We start from the raw sequence: 17,747 nt of genomic DNA, 5'->3' as shown, positions 1-17,747 counted from the left end.
ATTTGTGTGACTACAACTATACTCTGTTAACTGGCAATGGTCTTGGGATTTCTAGCTTTTGATCTCTTAATTGAAACTTTATAAGTCTCCTGAGCAAGCATTTTTGGAGAATTATTGGTCTTGAATTTGAAGCTATATATTTTCAAATATTATAAATAATATATTTTCAAATTAAAATAACTAATATATTAATCTATACCTTTAGTGTATTTTTGATTTAAATATTTACAATGGGACTAGTCTATTAAGCTATATATTTTCAAATATTTAGAATAAGACTAGCTGCTCTGGCTAACTATTAATTTACTTCTAACTTACCTAAAGTCCAACATAATGTTTCTGTTTAGTGAGAACCATTTCTCTAGGCAGTAATTCAGGAACTCCGGCTCCTTTCAACTTCTAATTCTGCCATCTTCAGAAGCTGGCTTCCAGGTTTATGCTAAAAGGGAAACACCATGGAGGATCCATGTGGGAAGTTTCTAATGACCTAGGCATGAAAGAGATATATAGCACTTCTACCCACATTTCACTTTCTAGGACCAAGTCAATACGGCCACACCTAACTTCAGGGGAGACTGTGACCCATGTTGCAGTTATCTCTCAGGAGATTTGGGAAAAGGGTAAACAACTAGCCAGTCTGCCACAATTAGTTCACAGTCTTTAAATTTTCAAATATTGTTCTTTCTTGCTTTTAGTTAAAACAAGATGAGTTAGTTAAGTCTCCTAAGTTTTGGAAGATTGCTCTTCCTTGAACATGGTGGGTATGTTCCTACTTTATAACCCCTCTCCTTCCTCCAGCATTTATTTCCCTTATATCTTCTAACATACTGTATACCTTATTTGGTATGTTTATTATTCATTGTCTCTCCTCACAAGAATGTAAACTTCACAAAGGAAATTTCGTTTCCTTTGCTTATTGATGTGTTCCAAGTGGCTAGAATCATGCCTGGCCCATAGTAGGTACTCAATATTTGTTGAATAAGTAAAATATTAATACATATTTAGAAAAACATACATATACCATATTAGTGATTCTTACAATAAGTAAAATCTTACAACCTAAATGTTGAGTGTCTGATTTAAAAATAAGATTAAATATTGGAAACTAGAATGATCATGAAATTTTCTAAAAGCATATTGTTATAGTATACTATATTTGACTCTTCTTTGCACTCTGGAGAGTTCAGTTTTGATAATAAAGTGCCCCCCAAAAATTTATAACTAATGTTATTGTTTTTACTTTTAAACTACTCCTTTAAAAACCACTAGTCTTAATGAAAAATTGGCAAATTCGTAATTTGATTATTTAATTATGAAAATTTTGTAAGTTAATTACAAGATTATTAACTAATGCCTTTTTAAACTTTGAATGCATTTTGGAGGTTATTACAGGAAAAAGGTTTTGAAAAAGCCTATTTTTAAGTTGGTAGGAAACTCTTCCTACCTTTTAGCCACGCTTTGTGGGATTGACTTAATCTGATGGATTTAGGATCAATCAGATGTGTTTAGGAGTAGGCATATGGGATACACACTATTCTCTATCTCTCTCTTGAGTGTGGAGCTTCCTACAGGAATCACATGATCTTCTCTATGCTGCAAGTTTTATAGGGCAGGTGGAAGAGTGGTCCTGTTTTGAGGGGATAAGTTTAATAAAATAAAAATTCAGAAGAATATTTGCAAGTTCCAGTATTTTGATGAATAGGCTGGACACTTTGAGAAGGAAATAGAGTGGCATTCAGAGGAATTAACATACCAATATTGATACTCTGATATGGCTTTGGTGGCACTAATCTGGAAAATAGCCACATAGGAATTTTCACTTGTTAGGTCATTATAGCTTATGGTAGCCTTTCTTTACATGAGTTACTGTTTTTACAGAAACAGGTTGCAAGTTCTGGATCTTAAGTGAATAGTGCATAAGCTTTATCTGAAGCAAAAATGAACATTTAATATGTCTGCAGGCCATAAACTTTAGAAGATGCACGGCCTGAAGGGGCCTCAGCCAAATTATTGGCTATTAAAAAACAAATATTAGCCACACTAGACTGGGTAAAGAGGTGAGACTCAGTCAGAGATAATACTCTGTGTATATTTTGATGATGGAACCAAAAAGATTTCTGGAGATAAGGATTAAATGAGGGAAAGAGAAGGTACAAGATTTGGTTTTGAAGTACGGTTTTGGGCATATGTAATATTTGAGATATTTTAGATATCCAAGTGGAGATATTGAGTAGACCATTGGATAAATGAATCTAGAATTCTCCAGAAGGGTATTTAGTAATCATTGACATATAGGTTCTATAACTGAATGCACTGTTTTTACAGTACTGTAAAAAGAACATATAGGTTCTATTACTGAATGCATTCTTTTTACAGTAATAAATGTTAGTTATAGAAGAGAAAGGAATTAGTACCAAGCCTTGAGGTAAAGGAATATTTGAAAGTGAAGCAATAAAGGAAGAGCCACAAAGAAGCTAAGAAGGAGGGACTGCTGGAGGAGGGAAGAAGCGAGTGTAAGGGATGATGGAAGCCTAAAGAACAAAGTGATTCCAGAAGAAGGGAATATTCCCCTGTGTGAAATCCTGCTGAGCATGAAAGCAGAAAATAAATAATTGGACCTATGGCTATCTGTATGATACAATCTCTGCTCTCAATGACTCACAGTCAAGGAGCAAAATTTTAAATGTGAACAAATGAATCAATTATAATTAATTTGACAGTACACACACATAAGAGCTACAGAGAAGTGAATGTTAATTTCATGACATAAATGCAGGCATCAGAGAAGGACTTCTGGGTTTTGGACATAAATGGGAATGCTAGAGGTGTATAAGAAGGACAAGAGAAAACCAAGACATAAGAAATCACACTATAAAGGATGAAGAGAAGAATAGTTAGGAGAACAAAGTCATGGTCTCTTCATGTAGGATTTTATGTGTTATATTGCAAAGCTTGGATTTTCTGGTGTGGGAAATGGAATAGAGTATATGCAAAGAAAAGCAGACTTTATTATTTAAATATGGTATTAAAATGTTTTTATTTCAATAAGCTTTGGGGAACAGGTGGTATTTGGTTACATGGATAAGTTATTTAGTGGTGATTTCTAAGATTTTGGCGCACCCATCACCTCAGCAGTGTACACTGTATCCAATGAGTAGTCTTTTCTCCCTCACCCTCTCCTGTCCTTCCCCACGAGTCCCCAAAATCCATTGTATCATTCTTATGCCTTTGTGTCATCATAGCTTAGCTCCCACTTGTTAGTGGGAATATACCATGTTTGGGTTTTCATTCCTGAGTTACATCACTTAGAATAATGGTCTCCAATTCCACCCAGGTTCTGCAAATGCCATTATTTCGTTCCTTTTTATGGCTGAATAGTATCCATGGGGCTGGTTCCATGTTTTTGCGATTGTAAATTGTGCTATAAACATGCATGTGCAAGTGTCTTTTTCCTATAATGACTTGTTTTCCTCTGGGTAGGTACCTGGTAGTGGGATTGCTGGATCAAATGGTAGATCTACTTTTAGTTCTTTAAAGAATCTCCACACTGTTTTCCATAGTGGTTGTACTAGTTTACGTTCCCACCAGCAGTGTAAAAGTGTCCCTTTTTCACCATATTCATGCCAATATCTATTATTTTTTGATTGTTTTATTATGGTCATTCTGGTAGGAGTGAGGCTGTATCACATTGTGGTTTTGATTTACATTTCTTTGATAATTAGTAACGTTGACCATTTTTTTCACGTTTGTTGGCCATTTGTATATCTTTTTTTGAGAATTGGCTATTCATGTCCTTAGCCCACTTTTTGATGAGGTTGGCTTTTTTTTTCTGGCTGATTTGTAGATTCTGGATATTAGCCCTTTGTCAGATGCACAGTTTGCAAGTATTTTCTCCCACTCTGTGGGTTGTCTGTTTACTCTGCTGATTATTTCTTTTGCTGTGCAGAAGCTTTTTAGTTCAATTAAGTCCCATCTATTTCCCTTTGTTTGTGTTGCATTTGCTTTTGGGTTCTTCTTCATGAACTCTCTGCCTAAGCTAATGTTTAGAAGGGTTTTTCTGATGTTATCTTCTAGACTTATTATGGTTTCAGGTCTTTGATCCATCTTGAGTTGATTTTTGCATAATGTGAGATATGAGAATCCAGTTTCATTCTTCTACATGTGACTTGCCAATTATCTCAGAATCATCTGTTGAATAGGGTATCTTTCCCCACTCTATGTTTTTATTTTCTTTGTCAGTGATCAGTTGGGTGTAAGTATTGGGTTTATTTCTGGGTTCTCTATTCTGTTCCATGGTTCTATGTGCCTATTTTTATTACCAGTTGCATGCTCTTTTCATTACTATAACCTTGTAGTATAGTTTGAAGTCGGGTAATGTGATGCCTCCAGATTTGTTCTTTTTGCTCAGTGTTGCTTAGGCTATGTGGGCTCTTTTTTGCAGTCTACATATTTAATGCAATTCCTATCAAAATACCACCATGACTCTTCACAGAACTAGAAAAAACAATCTTAAAATTCACATGGAACAAAAAATATAGTATTTTTTAATTTAAATTTTACAAAAGGTTATAAAGTATAAGGTCTCCTAACTCTGTCATCCATCCCCCAACTTGAGGAAAATACTTTTCTTTTGGAAGACAACTAAGGGTAATTGAAACTGGATAAAGCAATTGCAGCTATTGAAATAGTCCAGGTAAAAGATAGTGTAACCAAAATGCAGGTAAGTTGCTTGCCGCATGCAGAGTCCAAATAAAAAATAGGAGGTCTGAAACAGATGTCTTGCCATATTGCTTCACTTTGGGAGTAGAAATCAAGCACTTTCATAAGGTAAGGGAGGAAATGAGCAAGGGCAAGGGTCCCCCTGCTAGCTCAGTACCTTATCTATCCGGCAGTTGAACTGGTGCCGTCCTGGGAAGAAGTAAGTTGTAAAAGTGGCCAAGTGGACATGCTTTTGACATGCCCTCCTGAGGTGACCTCCTGGAGGTGAGAATTCCATAGTGGGGTGCAAGGGGCATGCTTTGGTCTGCAAATTGACTGTCAACTCTCAAGGAGAGATCCATCTAAGAGCAAACACATGAACTTCCCCTGTAGGGAATGTCTGGTGAGTGGGAGATGAAAGGTTATATTTGTGTTTCTAAAGGGCTAAGTAGGAAGTAGGGAACAGGGGAAATGAGAAGAAAGGAAAAAAAATTAAACCACCTCTTAGGAAAATGGGAGTACTCGATTACAATGGGAAAATTTCTTAGGCTGAAAGCTTAAGTTCCAAACTTTTGGATTAGATCTAATACCTGTCCTGAGAAAAATATTCATAACTTTATCACTCTAACAGTAATAAAATGTTTTCTACTTCATGTAAATTTAAATTAATGATGTCAAAGAGCAAGTTGCTTTGGTTGATATAAAGGTTAGAAATAAATTATTGATAATTTAGGTAACCTGAATTCAGTATAATTAATACTCCACAGGCTATTGTAGTACATCAGGAACTTTAATCAGTGACAGGTCAACCATGGGTTAGAAATACAAAATGACAAACAAGAGACAGATAAGACAACATTATTTAAGTTACAAAATCAGAGTTTAGAATGAAGGGAACCAAAAGGATCAAGGATCATTTAATTTCAAAAGATCAGTCATTTGAGTCCTATAAAAGCAGTAAAAATGAAAAGGAAAGGATAGTTTTAAAAAATGACTCTAAATTTCAGTATGCATATACATAATTTACACTAATGCATAAATATGAGCATATAAAATCTTAGTACCCTCCTTTTCTTTCTTTTGCTTTCTCCCTCAACCTCTCTCTTCCCCACTCCACACACTTGAGTCCCCCTCTGCTAACTTCTCCTCTCTTAGCTAACCCTCGACAAGAATCTAATGTGTAAACTTTCTTATTTTTCTCCATGACAGAAAGACATAGTTATAATCTATTTAGTAGTTTGTTATATTTTGACACATATATACATATACATAGGGTTTTCTGGTTATGGTTAAATTACAAACATGGGATAATATGTACACTTTTCAGAGTCTTGCTTTACTCACTGTCATGGAAATCTCTCTAAAACCTGGTAAAACTCTCTAAACGTGGTATGGTTGCAGTTTATTCTTTTTAGTGGCTGTATAATATTTCATGGGTATATAATAATTCACTATTTCTCTGTTAAAAGGTGTGGTAGAGACCTTGATCACTTATATCTAATCTTCTCTTCTCCCAGGCACATGAGAAGATTATACTTCCCTCCCTCCTTGGTGATGCTATGTTTTAGCAAATGAATTTTAGGTAGAAGTGATGTGTGTTAATTACTTCTGTGGTGTGAGACCCTCTATCACACTCTTCTTCTGTTGCAGCAATTTGTGGTATTATAGATGACAAAGTCTCTGTCATCCTCAGTTCCTGAAGTGAAAATTGCATAGAACAAAGTTCCCCCATTAACCCATTGTGGTTATGTAGTAATGAATTTGATTCACCATATAAAACTGAAAATTCAACAGGGGCAGTGAAATAGGAGGACTGGTGCTCCAGAAGTTCCCTAGCTACAAATTGGTCCTGTGTGCTCTCCCCATCCTCAGAAACCTTTCCTATCCTGGAAGGACCTGCAATGTCAGTAGAACCCGTATTACCAGATTGATGCCTTTCTTTTTTTTTTTCAGGTTGGAGTCTTAAAGTGGCCATTATTATTACCTACTTGCTTCTCCCAGGTTCTTTAAAAATTGAAGTACAGAGCCCAGCACTGTCCGAGCCACTCCAGAGACTGATGTGGGAGGATCATTTGAGCCCAAGAGTTTGAGACCATCCTGGGTAACATAATGGAAACTTCATCTCTAAAAAAACACAAAAGGAATATTGGCATACCTGGAGAATTGGTTCCAGGACCCTCTGTTCCCTGCTGATATACCAAAAATCCATGCCTCACAATTCACCCTGCAAAACCTGTGTATACAAGTTTCAGTATATGTGATTGTTGCAGAATTCATGGGATACAGAAACCTACGAATTATGTATTTTCTCTCTCCTTTCCTTTCCTTCCCTTCCCTTTCCCCTTTCCCCTTTCCCCTTTCCTTTCCTTTCCTTTCTTTCCTTTCCTCACTCTGTCACCTAGGCTGGAGTGCAGTCATGCAGTTTCAGCTCACTGCAATCTCCGCCTCCTGGGTTCAAGTGATTCTCCTGCCTCAGCCTCTGGAGTAGCTGGGATTACAAGCATGTGCCACCATGCCCTGCTAATTTTTGTATTTCTACTAGAGACGGGGTTTCACCATGTTGGCCAGGCTGGTCTTGAACCCTTGACTTCAAGTGATCCGCCCACCTCAGTCTCCCAAAGTTTTAGGATTACAGGCGTGAGCCACTGCGCCTGGCTGAATTATGTATTTTCAATCCATGTTTGGTTGGAAAAATATCTGCCTATACATGGACCCATATAGTTCAAACCTGTGTTGTCAAAGATCAACTGTAGATTGCAGGCTGTAGTTCCCATGAATTAACACATGAGGGTAAGTATACATATGTAACAAACCTGCACGTTATGCACATGTACCCTAGAACTTAAAGTATAATAATAAAAAAACAACAACAACAAAAACACATGAGGGCTACCACAGGAAGGCTCTGGCCAGTGATAGGTAGCTACAGCATATGACATGCCAGATGGGCATGATGGGCCAAGAAAGTAGATGGGTCCAAGGATGACAGGTTCACTTGGTGTGTCATGTGTCTTGAGATTCAAGTTTGGGTCTCAAGATCCAAAAAAAGTTATGAATGTGGCATGGTATCACCCTTCAGATACCCTGTGGCAGGGAGAAGTCAGTAATGAGATTTTTGTCTAGTGAATTTGTAACCTGCAACTTTGATAAAGTCAATGTATTAGGGTTCTCTAGAGGGACAAAACTATAGGATAGATGTATATGTAAAGGGGAGTTTATTAAGGAGTATTGACTCATATGATCATAAGGTGAAGTCCCACAATAGGCCATCTGCAAGCTGAGGAGCAAGGAAGCCAGTCTGTGTCCCAAAGCTGAAGACCTTGGAGTTCGATGTTTGAGGGCAGGAAACATCCAGCACAGAAGAAAGATGTAGGTTAGAAGACTAAATCGGTCAACCATTTCCACGTTCTTCTGCCTGCTTTTATTTTGGCTGCACTTGCAACTGATTTGATTGTGCCCAACCAGAGTGAGGGTGGGTCTGCCTTTCCCAATACACTGACTCAGATGTTAATCTCTTTTGGCAACATCCTCACAGACATACCCAGGAACGATACTTGGCATCCTTTAATCCAACCATGTTGACAATTTTTTTTTTTTTTTTTTTTTTTTTGAGACAGAGTCTCACTCTGTCACCCAGGCTGGAGTGCAGTAGTGCAATCTCAGCTCACTGCAACATCCAGCCACTGAGTTCAAGCGATTCTCCCATCTCAGCCTCCCGAGTAGCTGGGACCACAGGCGCATGCCACCACACACAGATAATTTTTGTATTTTTAGTAGAGACAGCTTTTCACCATGTTGGCGAGGCTGGTCTCGAACTCCTGATCTCCAGTGATCTGCCTACCTCGGCCTTCCAAGGTGCTGGGATTGTAGGCATGAGCCACCGTGCCCAGCCTGACACTCAATATTAACCATCACAAGTCCACCCCTTGTCAACTTGAACCCATACACATCTCCTGAAATCACACATAATCTTCAAATAAAGGCAATAATAAGGTCATAATTATGCCTAACATAATACTGTCCTTCATACAATGGGAAATGCGCAATCCCCAACCCAAATGCTATTACATAAAGTTAACACTTAAATGCTGATATGAAGTCAATAAATCTTATGTCACATGATAAAGGAAAAAGGAAATAAAATGATCTTTTCTTAGTACAGGTGTATACATGCACAAACGTGTTCTTAACAAAAGAAGGAGGAAATACTCATGACAATTATAGTCATTGTTTCCGCAACTGGTCACGTGGTCATAACTGGTATTGATGACTACCTTCTTCTACTACCCATGCTGTATTCCCTTTGCCTTCAGCAAGCACCTCAGCTGGTCATGGTTTTTTTTTCCTGGTGGAGTGACACAAACCTTCATTCCAGAAGGGTATGTCCCATTTTGTAGTCCTGCCTGGACTGGGCTATTATAATTTCCCATTGACCTTAATCACAGGGCATGGGAATACTAAGAGATGCCCTAAGGGATCTCCTGTATTCCAGACATACTCTTCCTTATCTCCATTGTGGAGTAGTAGACTGATTTCTTCTTGATAGTCTGGGTCAATCACCCCAGCCAACACTTTAACTCCCTTCTTAGGCTGTTGACTTAAAGGTAGGAGGAGCCCAAAGAATTCAGGTGGCAATCTTAACTTCCAGTTTAATGGAATCATTGTTGTATCTCCTGGTGGCAGCATTCCTGCCTCTGGAATCTAAGACCTCTAGGCCAGCAGAACATAATGTTGTGGGAACAGGAAGCAAAAACTTTGCTAGTGGGTCACTAGGGGTGATGGTGAGTGGTGCCACTTCCACTTCCACCCCTTGATTTCTGGACCCGTGAATCCTGGCTATGGGAGAAACAGTACCATATATTGGACGCTGATTCAGAGTATACACAGCCTTCTGGAGAACTTTGCCCCAGCCCTGCAAAGTATTGTTACCCAGTCGGTGGTGTAATTGTGACTTCCAAAGCCCATTCCACCATTGTATCAATCCAGCTGCTTAAAGATAACAGGGAACATAGTAAGACCAGTAAATTCCATAAGCATGAGTCCACTGCTGCAGTTCTTTAGCCATAAAGTGAGTGCCTTGGTCAGAGGCAATGCTGTGTAGAATACCATGATGCTGGATAAGGCATTCTGTGTGCCCAAGGATGGTAGTCTTGGCAGAAACATTGTGTGCAGGATATATCTAGAGTAAGTATCTATTCCAGTGAGGACAAACTGCTGCCCTTTCCATGATGGAAGAGGTCCAACATAATCAATCTGCCACCAAGTAGCTGGCTAATCACCCCAAAGAATGGTGCCTTATCAAGGGCTCAGTGTTGGCCTCTGCTTCTGGCAAATTGGGCACTCAGCAGTGGGTGTAGCCAGGCCAGCCTTGGTGAGTGGAAGTCCATGCTGCTGAGCCCATGCATAACCTTCATCCCTGCCCCATGGCCACTTGGTTCATGGGCTCATTGGGCAATGACAGGGGTGGCTGGAGAAAGAGGCTGAGTGGTGTCCACAGAAAGAGTCTTCCTATCCATTTGATTATTAAAATCCTCCTCTACTGAGGTCACCCGTTGGTGAGCACTCACATGGGATACAAATATCTTCAGGGTCTTTGACCACTCAGAGAGGTCCATCTATATACATCTTCCCCAAATTTCTTTGTCACCGATTTTCCAATAATTCTTCTTCCAAGTCTCTGACCATCCAGCCAAACCATTAGCTACAGGCCATGAATCCGTATATAATCGCACATCTGGCCATTTCTCCTTCCATGCAAAGTGCACAACCAGGTGCACTGCTCAAAGTTCTGCCCCCTGGGAAGATTTCCCTTCACTGCTGTCCTTCAGGGATGTCCTGGAAAGGGGCTGTAGTGCTGCAGCTGTCCACTTTTGGGTGGTGCCTGCATATCTTGCAGAACCATCTGTGAACCAGGCCCTAGTCTTCTCTTCCTCTGTCAACTGATCATAGGGAACTCTCAATGAGACCATTGATGTAGGCTAGGGGAGAGAAGGCAGGGTAGCAGGAGCGGAGACCATGAGCATTTGAACCATTTCCTCATGCAACTTACTTGTGCCTTCAGGACCTGTTCGAGCCCAATCAGGTATATACCACTTCCATTTGATGATGGAATGCTGCTGCACACACCCCACCCTATGGCTAGATGGGTAAAAAAGCACAATTCATGATAGGCAGTTCAGGTCGCATGGTGACTTGATGACCCATAGTCAAATGTTCCGTTTCCAGCAAAGCCCAGTGACAGGCCAAGAGCTGTCTCTCAAAAGGAGAGTAGTTATCTGCAGAAGATGACAGGGCCTTGCTCCAAAATCCTGGAGGCCTCAGCTGTGATTCATTTCTGGGGATATGCCAAAGGCTCCAAAGAGCATCCCTATCTGCTGCCACTGACACCTCAAGCACCATTGGATCTGCTGGTGTCCAAGTGGCAGAGCAGCTTGCACAGCAGCCTGGACCTGTTGCAGACCCTTCTCCTGTTCTAGACTCCACTCAAAACTGGCAGCCTTTTAAGTCCCTTGATAAATGAGCCAGAGTAACACACCCAGATGAGGAACGTATTGCCTCCAAAATCCTAATAGGCCCACTCAGCATTGTGCCTCATTCTTGGTTGTAGGAGGGGCCAAATGCAGCAACTTATCCTTCACCTTAGAAGAAATATCTTGACAGGCTCCACACCACTGGACCCCTAGAAATTTTACTGAGGTAGAAGGTCCCTGAATTTTAGTCAGGTTTATTTCTCATCCTCTGGCATGAAAATGTCTCACCAATAAGTCCAGTCTGTTTGCTACTTCTTGCTCACTGGATCCAATCAGCCCAATGTCATCAATGTAATGGACCAGTGTGATATCTTGTGGAGTGGAAAAGTGATCAAGATCTCTCTGAACAAGATTGTGACACAAAGTTGGAGTTTAAATATCCTGAGGTAGGACAGTAAATGTACATTGCTGGCCTTGCTAACTGAAGGCAAATTGCTTCTGGTGGGCCTTATGGACAGGAATGCAGAAAAAGGTATTTGCCAAGTCAATGGCTGCATACCAGGTACCAGGAGATGCGTTAATTTGCTCAAGCAATGAAACTACATCTGGTACAGCAGCTGCATTTGGAGTCAACACTTGGTTAAGCTTACGATAATCCACTGTCATTCTCCAAGATTTATCTGTCTTCTGCCCAGGCCAACTAGGAGAGTTGAATAGGGGTGTGGTGGGAATCACCACCCCTGCATCTTTCAAGTCCTTGTTGGTGGTGCCAATCTCCCCAGTCACTCCAGGGATATGATATTGTTTTGGATTTACTATTTTCCTTGGTAGAGGCAGCTCTAATGGCTTCCATTTGGCCCTTACCACCATAATAGCTTTCATCCTACCAGTCAGGGAGCCAATGTGGGGGTTCTGCCAGGTGCTAAGTATATCTATGCCAATTATGCATACTGACACTGAGGAAATGACCACAGGATGAATCCAGGGACCCACTGCACCCGCTGTAAGTCAGACCTGAGCTAAAACTCCATTAACTGCTTCAACTTTTAAATTTATATAAGCAGAAATCTGGAGAACAGACAAAGGAATGGATATTAAGGGTGTGGGATAATGATGAAAGGAACATAGGATTGAATCAGGCTGAATTTATTGATTTGGGCCCACTAAGCAGGGATTCTGCATTTAATGTTGCAGCTTGGGGAGCTGAAAAAGTTTCGAATAGTTTATTTGCTTGGTTAGCTAAAATATGGATTAAAAGAAAGCCCGCTGTGAGCAAGCTGGAAATGCCTGATCTCTTTTGGTTTAATGTAGAGGATCCAAAGGCTTAGGGAGATTGGGATGCTGGAGTAGATTAGTCACTTTAGACCCCCTCATCCCAGCTGGGAGGATCCAGAAGATATACCCTTGACCAATATTTTGTGAAACAGATTTGTGAGGGGAGCATTTGCATCCCTGAAGAGCTCTGTAATTGCTCTTCTCTGTGTGCCAGATCTTACAGTAGGAACTGCAGTCATTCAACTACAAAATTTAAATGCAATGAGAACACTTGGATCCCAAAGTGGCAGGGGCTAAGTGGCAGCAGTCGACCGTCAAAGGTAAGGTGGGCGTAGCTACCATAATGGATAGCAGAGGCAAAGCAGCAATCAGAATAGTCTGATGCATGTAGAACTCTGTCATTGGCTAACTAATCATGGTGTAGCTAGAAGTGAAATTTATAGGAAACCTATTGCATCCTTAATTTATATAAGCAGAAAACTTCCAGGTTGAATGGACAAAAGACTAATTTGAATTATAAAAACAGAGAATCACAGCCCCTCAATCAATTTTCAGACTTGAACCAGTTTACAGACCCAGAACCCCTGAGGAAGGACCCCATTACACTACTAACAATTTATGCTGTTAATCTTTGTCTCATCCTTCCCCAAGGAGACCTTCAACCCTTTTTTTTTTGGCGGGGGCGGGGGGAGGGTCAGGATCTCACTCTGTAGCCCAGGCTGGAGTGCAGTGGTGCAATCTCGGCTTACTGCAACCTCCACCTCCTGGCTCCTGGTTCAAGCAATTCTCCTGCCTTAGCCTCCCCAGTAGCTAGGATTACAGGCACAAGCCACCATGTCCAGCTAATTTTTGTATTTTTAGTAGAAATGGGGTTTCACCTTGTTGGCCAGGCTGGTCTTGAACTCTTGACCTCGTGATCCGCCTGCCTCGGCCTCTGAAAGTGCTGGGTTTACAGGTGTGAGCCACCGCACCCGGCCTGACCTTCAACCTTTTACCAGGGTAATTGTGCATTGGGGAAAGGGAAATGATCAGACCTTTCAGGGAATGCTGGACACTGGCTCTGAGCTGACATTGATTCCAAGGGAACCAAAACATCATTGTGGTCCTCCAGTTAAAGTAGTGGCTTATGGAGGTCAGGTAATTAATGGAGTGAATTAAACCTCTTTTCTTCATAAATTACTCACTCTCAGTTCTTTCTAGTAGTGTGAGAATGGACTAATACAGAAAATTGGTACTAGAAGAGTGGGACACTGCTATAAAGACATCTGAAAATGTGGAAGTGACTTTGGAACTGGGTAATGAGCAGAGGTTGGAACAGTTTGGAGGACTCAGAAGAAGACAGGAAGATATGTGAAAGCTTGGAACTTCATAGAGATTTGGTGAATGCTTTTGACCAAAATGCTGATAGTGATATGGACAATGCAGTCCAGGCTGAGGGTGACATGCTTGTCCGTGTGAAGAGACCACCAAACAGGCTTTGTGTGAGCAATAAAGCTTTTTAATCACCTGGTGCAGGCAGACTGAGTCCAAAAAAGGGGTCAGCAAAGGGAGATAGGGGTGGGACAGTTTTATAGGATTTGGGTAGACAGTGGAAAATTACAGTCAAATGGGGTTTTTCTCTTGTGGGCAGGGGTGGGGGTTACAAGGTGTTCAGTGGGGAGCTTCTGAGACTCATTGTCCAGGAGAAGGAATGTCACAAGGTCAACTGATCAGTTAGGGTGGGGCAGGAACAAATCACAATGGTGGAATGTCATCAGTTAAGGCAGAACTGACTATTTTCACTTCTTTTGTGGTACTTCAGTTGCTTCAGGCCATCTGGATGTATATGTGCATGTCACGGGGATATGATGGCTTAGCTTGGTCTCAGAAGCTTGACGGAGGGCGTCTCAAATGGAGATGAGGAACTTATTAGAAACTGGAGTAAAGGTCGCTCTTGCTATGCTTTAGCAAAGTGACTGGCAGCATTTTGCCCCTGCTCTAGAGATCTGTGTAAGTTTGAACCTGAGAGAGATGATTTAGGTTATCTGGTAGAAGAAATTTATAAGCAGCAAAGCCTTGAAAATGTGGCCTGGATGCTCCTAACAGCCTATGCTCAATTGCATAAAGAAAGAGATGGTCTGAAATTGGAACTTATATTTAAAAGGGAAGCAGAGCATAAAAGTTTGGAAAATTTGCAGCCTGACCATTTGGTGGAATAGAAAAATCCATTTTCTGGAGAGGAATTCAAGCTCAAGCTGGCTGTAGAAATTTGAATAAGTAAAGAGAAGCTGAATGTTAATAGTCAAGACAATGGGGAAATGTCTCCGGGGCATTTCAGAGACTTTTGAGGTAGCCCCTCCCATTGCCCCGGAGGCCTAGGAGGGAAAAATCATTTCCTGGGCCAGGTACAAGGCCCTGCTGCTCTCTGCAGCCTCAGGATATGGTGCCTTGCATCCCAGCCATTCCAGCTCCAGCCATGGCTAAAAGGGGCCAAGGTACAGCTCAGGCCATTGCTTCAGAGAGTGCAAGCCCCAAGCCTTGGTGACTTCCATGTGGTGTTGCAGGGGTGGAGCCCTCATGAAGAACCTCTACTAGGGCAATGTGGAAAGGAAATGTAGGATTGGAACCCCCATACAGAGTCTTCACTGGGGCACTGCATAACAGAGCTGTGAGAAGAGGGCCACCATCCTCCAGATCCCGGAATGGTAGATCCACTGACAGCTTGCACTGTGTGCCTGGAAAAGCTAAAGACACTCAGTGCTATCCTGTGCAGAGCCATGGGGTGGAGCTGTCCAAGGCCATGGGTGCCCACCCCTTGCTTGCATCACTGTGTCCTGGATATGAGACAGAGTCAAATGAGATTATTTCAATGCTTTAAGATTTAGTGGCTGAGTTTCAGACTTGCATGAAGCATGTAGCCCATTTGTTTGGCCAATTTCTCCCTTTTGGAATGGGAACATTTACCCAATGCCGCACCCCCAATGTATCTTGAAGTAAGTAACTTGTTTTTTATTTTACAGGCTCATAGGTGGAAGAGACTTGTCCTGTCTCACATGAAACTTTGGACTTGGACTTTCAAGTTAATGCTGGCATGAGTTAAGACCTTGGGGGACTGTTGGGAAGGCATAATTGGTTTTGAAATGTGAGAAGGACATGAGATTTGGGAGGGGCCAGGGGTTGAATGATATGGTTTGGATTTATGTCCCCACCCAAATCTCATGTTGAAGCAAAGGAGGAACCTAATGGGAGGTAATTGGATTTTGGGGGTGGAATTCCCACTTGCTGTTTGTGTGATAAGGCCTGATGGTTTAATAGTGTGTGGCACTTACCTCTTCTCTTTCTCACTCTCTCTGCTGCCACCATGTGAAGAAGGTGCTTGCTTCCCCTTCACCTTCTGCCATGATTGTAGGTTTCATGAGGGCTCCCAGTCATGCTTTCTGGTACAGTCTGTTGAACTATGAGTCAATTAAATATCTTTTCTTCACAAATTACCAAGTCTCAGGTAGTTCTTTCTAGCAGAGTGAGAACAAACTAATATATAGTGTGAGAAACTTACAGAAATATATTTCTGTTTCTTATTCCTATCCTCTCTTTTATTCTTGACATACTATTTACTTCTACAAACATCACAATAATTATTATTAATTTTGCTTTAAGCTGTCAATTGTCTTTTTAAGAAAATTGAGGTAAATTTTACGCAAGAAAAGTAACCATTTTAAAGTGAAGAGTTCAGTGGCATTTAATACATTCACAATGTTGTGCAACCACCACCTCTCTCTAGTTCCAAAACATTTTTATCACCCCAAAAGAAAATTCTGTACTCATTAAGCTGTTATTTTCCATTCCCTACTCTCTCTAGCCTCTGGTAACCACCAGTCAGCTTTTTGTCTCCATGCATTTACCTATTATACATATGTCATATAAATGCACTCATGGAATATGTGACCTTTTGTATCTGGCTTCTTTCACTTCAACCATCTTTTGCCAATATTAAAAATTTAAAAAAAATTTATTTTCTCACATATTTACTCACCTCTTCATTGAGTAGTATCACATTTTCTCCTGTTTATTTTATTTTCTCAAAGAACCTCCTTTAACATTTCTTGTAATACAGATCTGCTGATGATGCAATCTGTCACCTTTGTTTTAATCTTAAAAATTTGCCTTCATTGTTGAAAGCTTTTTTTGGTGGGAAATCACATTTCTAGGTTGACAGATTTTCCTCTTTCAACACTCTTAAGTGGGGATTTTTTTATTGAATTCTGGATTGCATAATTTCTAATGAGAAGTTTGCTGTAATTCTCACCTCTGTTTGTCTATACTTAATGTGTCCTTTTTCTCTAGTTGCCTTTAAGATTTTTCTTAACAATAATTTTCAGCCAGGTGATTATGATAATTTGGAATAGTTTTTTACTTGTATAAATGTAAGGGGTACAAGTAAAGTTTTGTTTCAAGGGTATATTTCATACTGATGAAGTCTGGGCTTTTAGTGTAACCATCACTCAAAGAGTATATATACATTGTACTCTTAAAAGAAAAGCTTTAGCTAAATTAAATTTAGAAGAGTTTAATTGAGCAAAGAATGCCTCATGAATTGGGCAGTCTCCTGAGCCATAGTAGGCTCAGAGACTCCAGTGCAGTCATGTGGTAAAAGATTCATGGATAGAAAATGGAAGTGTAGTACAGAAATAGCCAGAATGGCTACAGGTCGGTGTTTTATTTGTACATGGTTTGAACAAATGGCCCCCTTTGATTAGTCAAAACTTGGTGATTGGCACAAGAGTGGACTCTAGTCTGTACACAACTCCATTTAGGTTATACTTCACAATGTACAGAGATACCTTTAGGTCAAACTTAATATGTAAGGGGGCAGCTTTAAGCTAAACTTGATTTAGCAGTACCCATTAAATAACTTCTCATTTCTCACTTCCCTTTCACCCTTCCAAATCTCTCTCCAATGTTTATTATTCCACACTCTATGTCTATGTGTACACATTACTTAGTTCCCACTTATAAGTGAGAACATGTGGTATTTGCCTGTCTCTGAGTTATTTCACTTAGGATAATTGCCTTCAGTTCCCTCCATGTTGCTGCAAAAGACATGATTTCATTCTTTTTTTCTTCCTAACTTTCATTTTAAGTTCAGGGGTACATGTGCACATGTGATATGTAGGTAAACTTGTATCACAGGGGTTTGTCTTACAGATTATTTCATCACCCAGGTACTAAAACTAGTACCTGATAGTTATTTTTTCTAATCCTCTCCTTCCTCCCATCCTCCACCCTCAAGTAGGCCCCAGTATCTATTGTTCCCTCTTTGTTTCT

General features: G+C 40.5%; 1 protein-coding gene across 1 annotated transcript in view; it reads left to right on the top strand.

Annotated features, from left to right (window-relative positions):
* Positions 1-7,107, top strand: part of LOC105479144 (synaptonemal complex protein 1) — a 127,901-nt gene extending 120,794 nt beyond the window's left edge. Inside the window, exon 32 of the mRNA XM_071077369.1 lies at positions 6,652-7,107. Coding sequence (XP_070933470.1) covers positions 6,652-6,708 — 57 coding nt within the window. The 3' untranslated portion in view covers positions 6,709-7,107. The remainder of the gene's footprint in view (positions 1-6,651) is intronic.
* The last annotated feature ends 10,640 nt before the right edge of the window (positions 7,108-17,747 follow it).

The sequence above is a fragment of the Macaca nemestrina genome, chromosome 1, assembly GCF_043159975.1.
Source record: "Macaca nemestrina isolate mMacNem1 chromosome 1, mMacNem.hap1, whole genome shotgun sequence".
NCBI lineage: Eukaryota > Metazoa > Chordata > Mammalia > Primates > Cercopithecidae > Macaca > Macaca nemestrina.
Note: the sequence above shows the minus strand (reverse complement) of the source record. Positions and strands in the feature narration are given on the sequence as shown.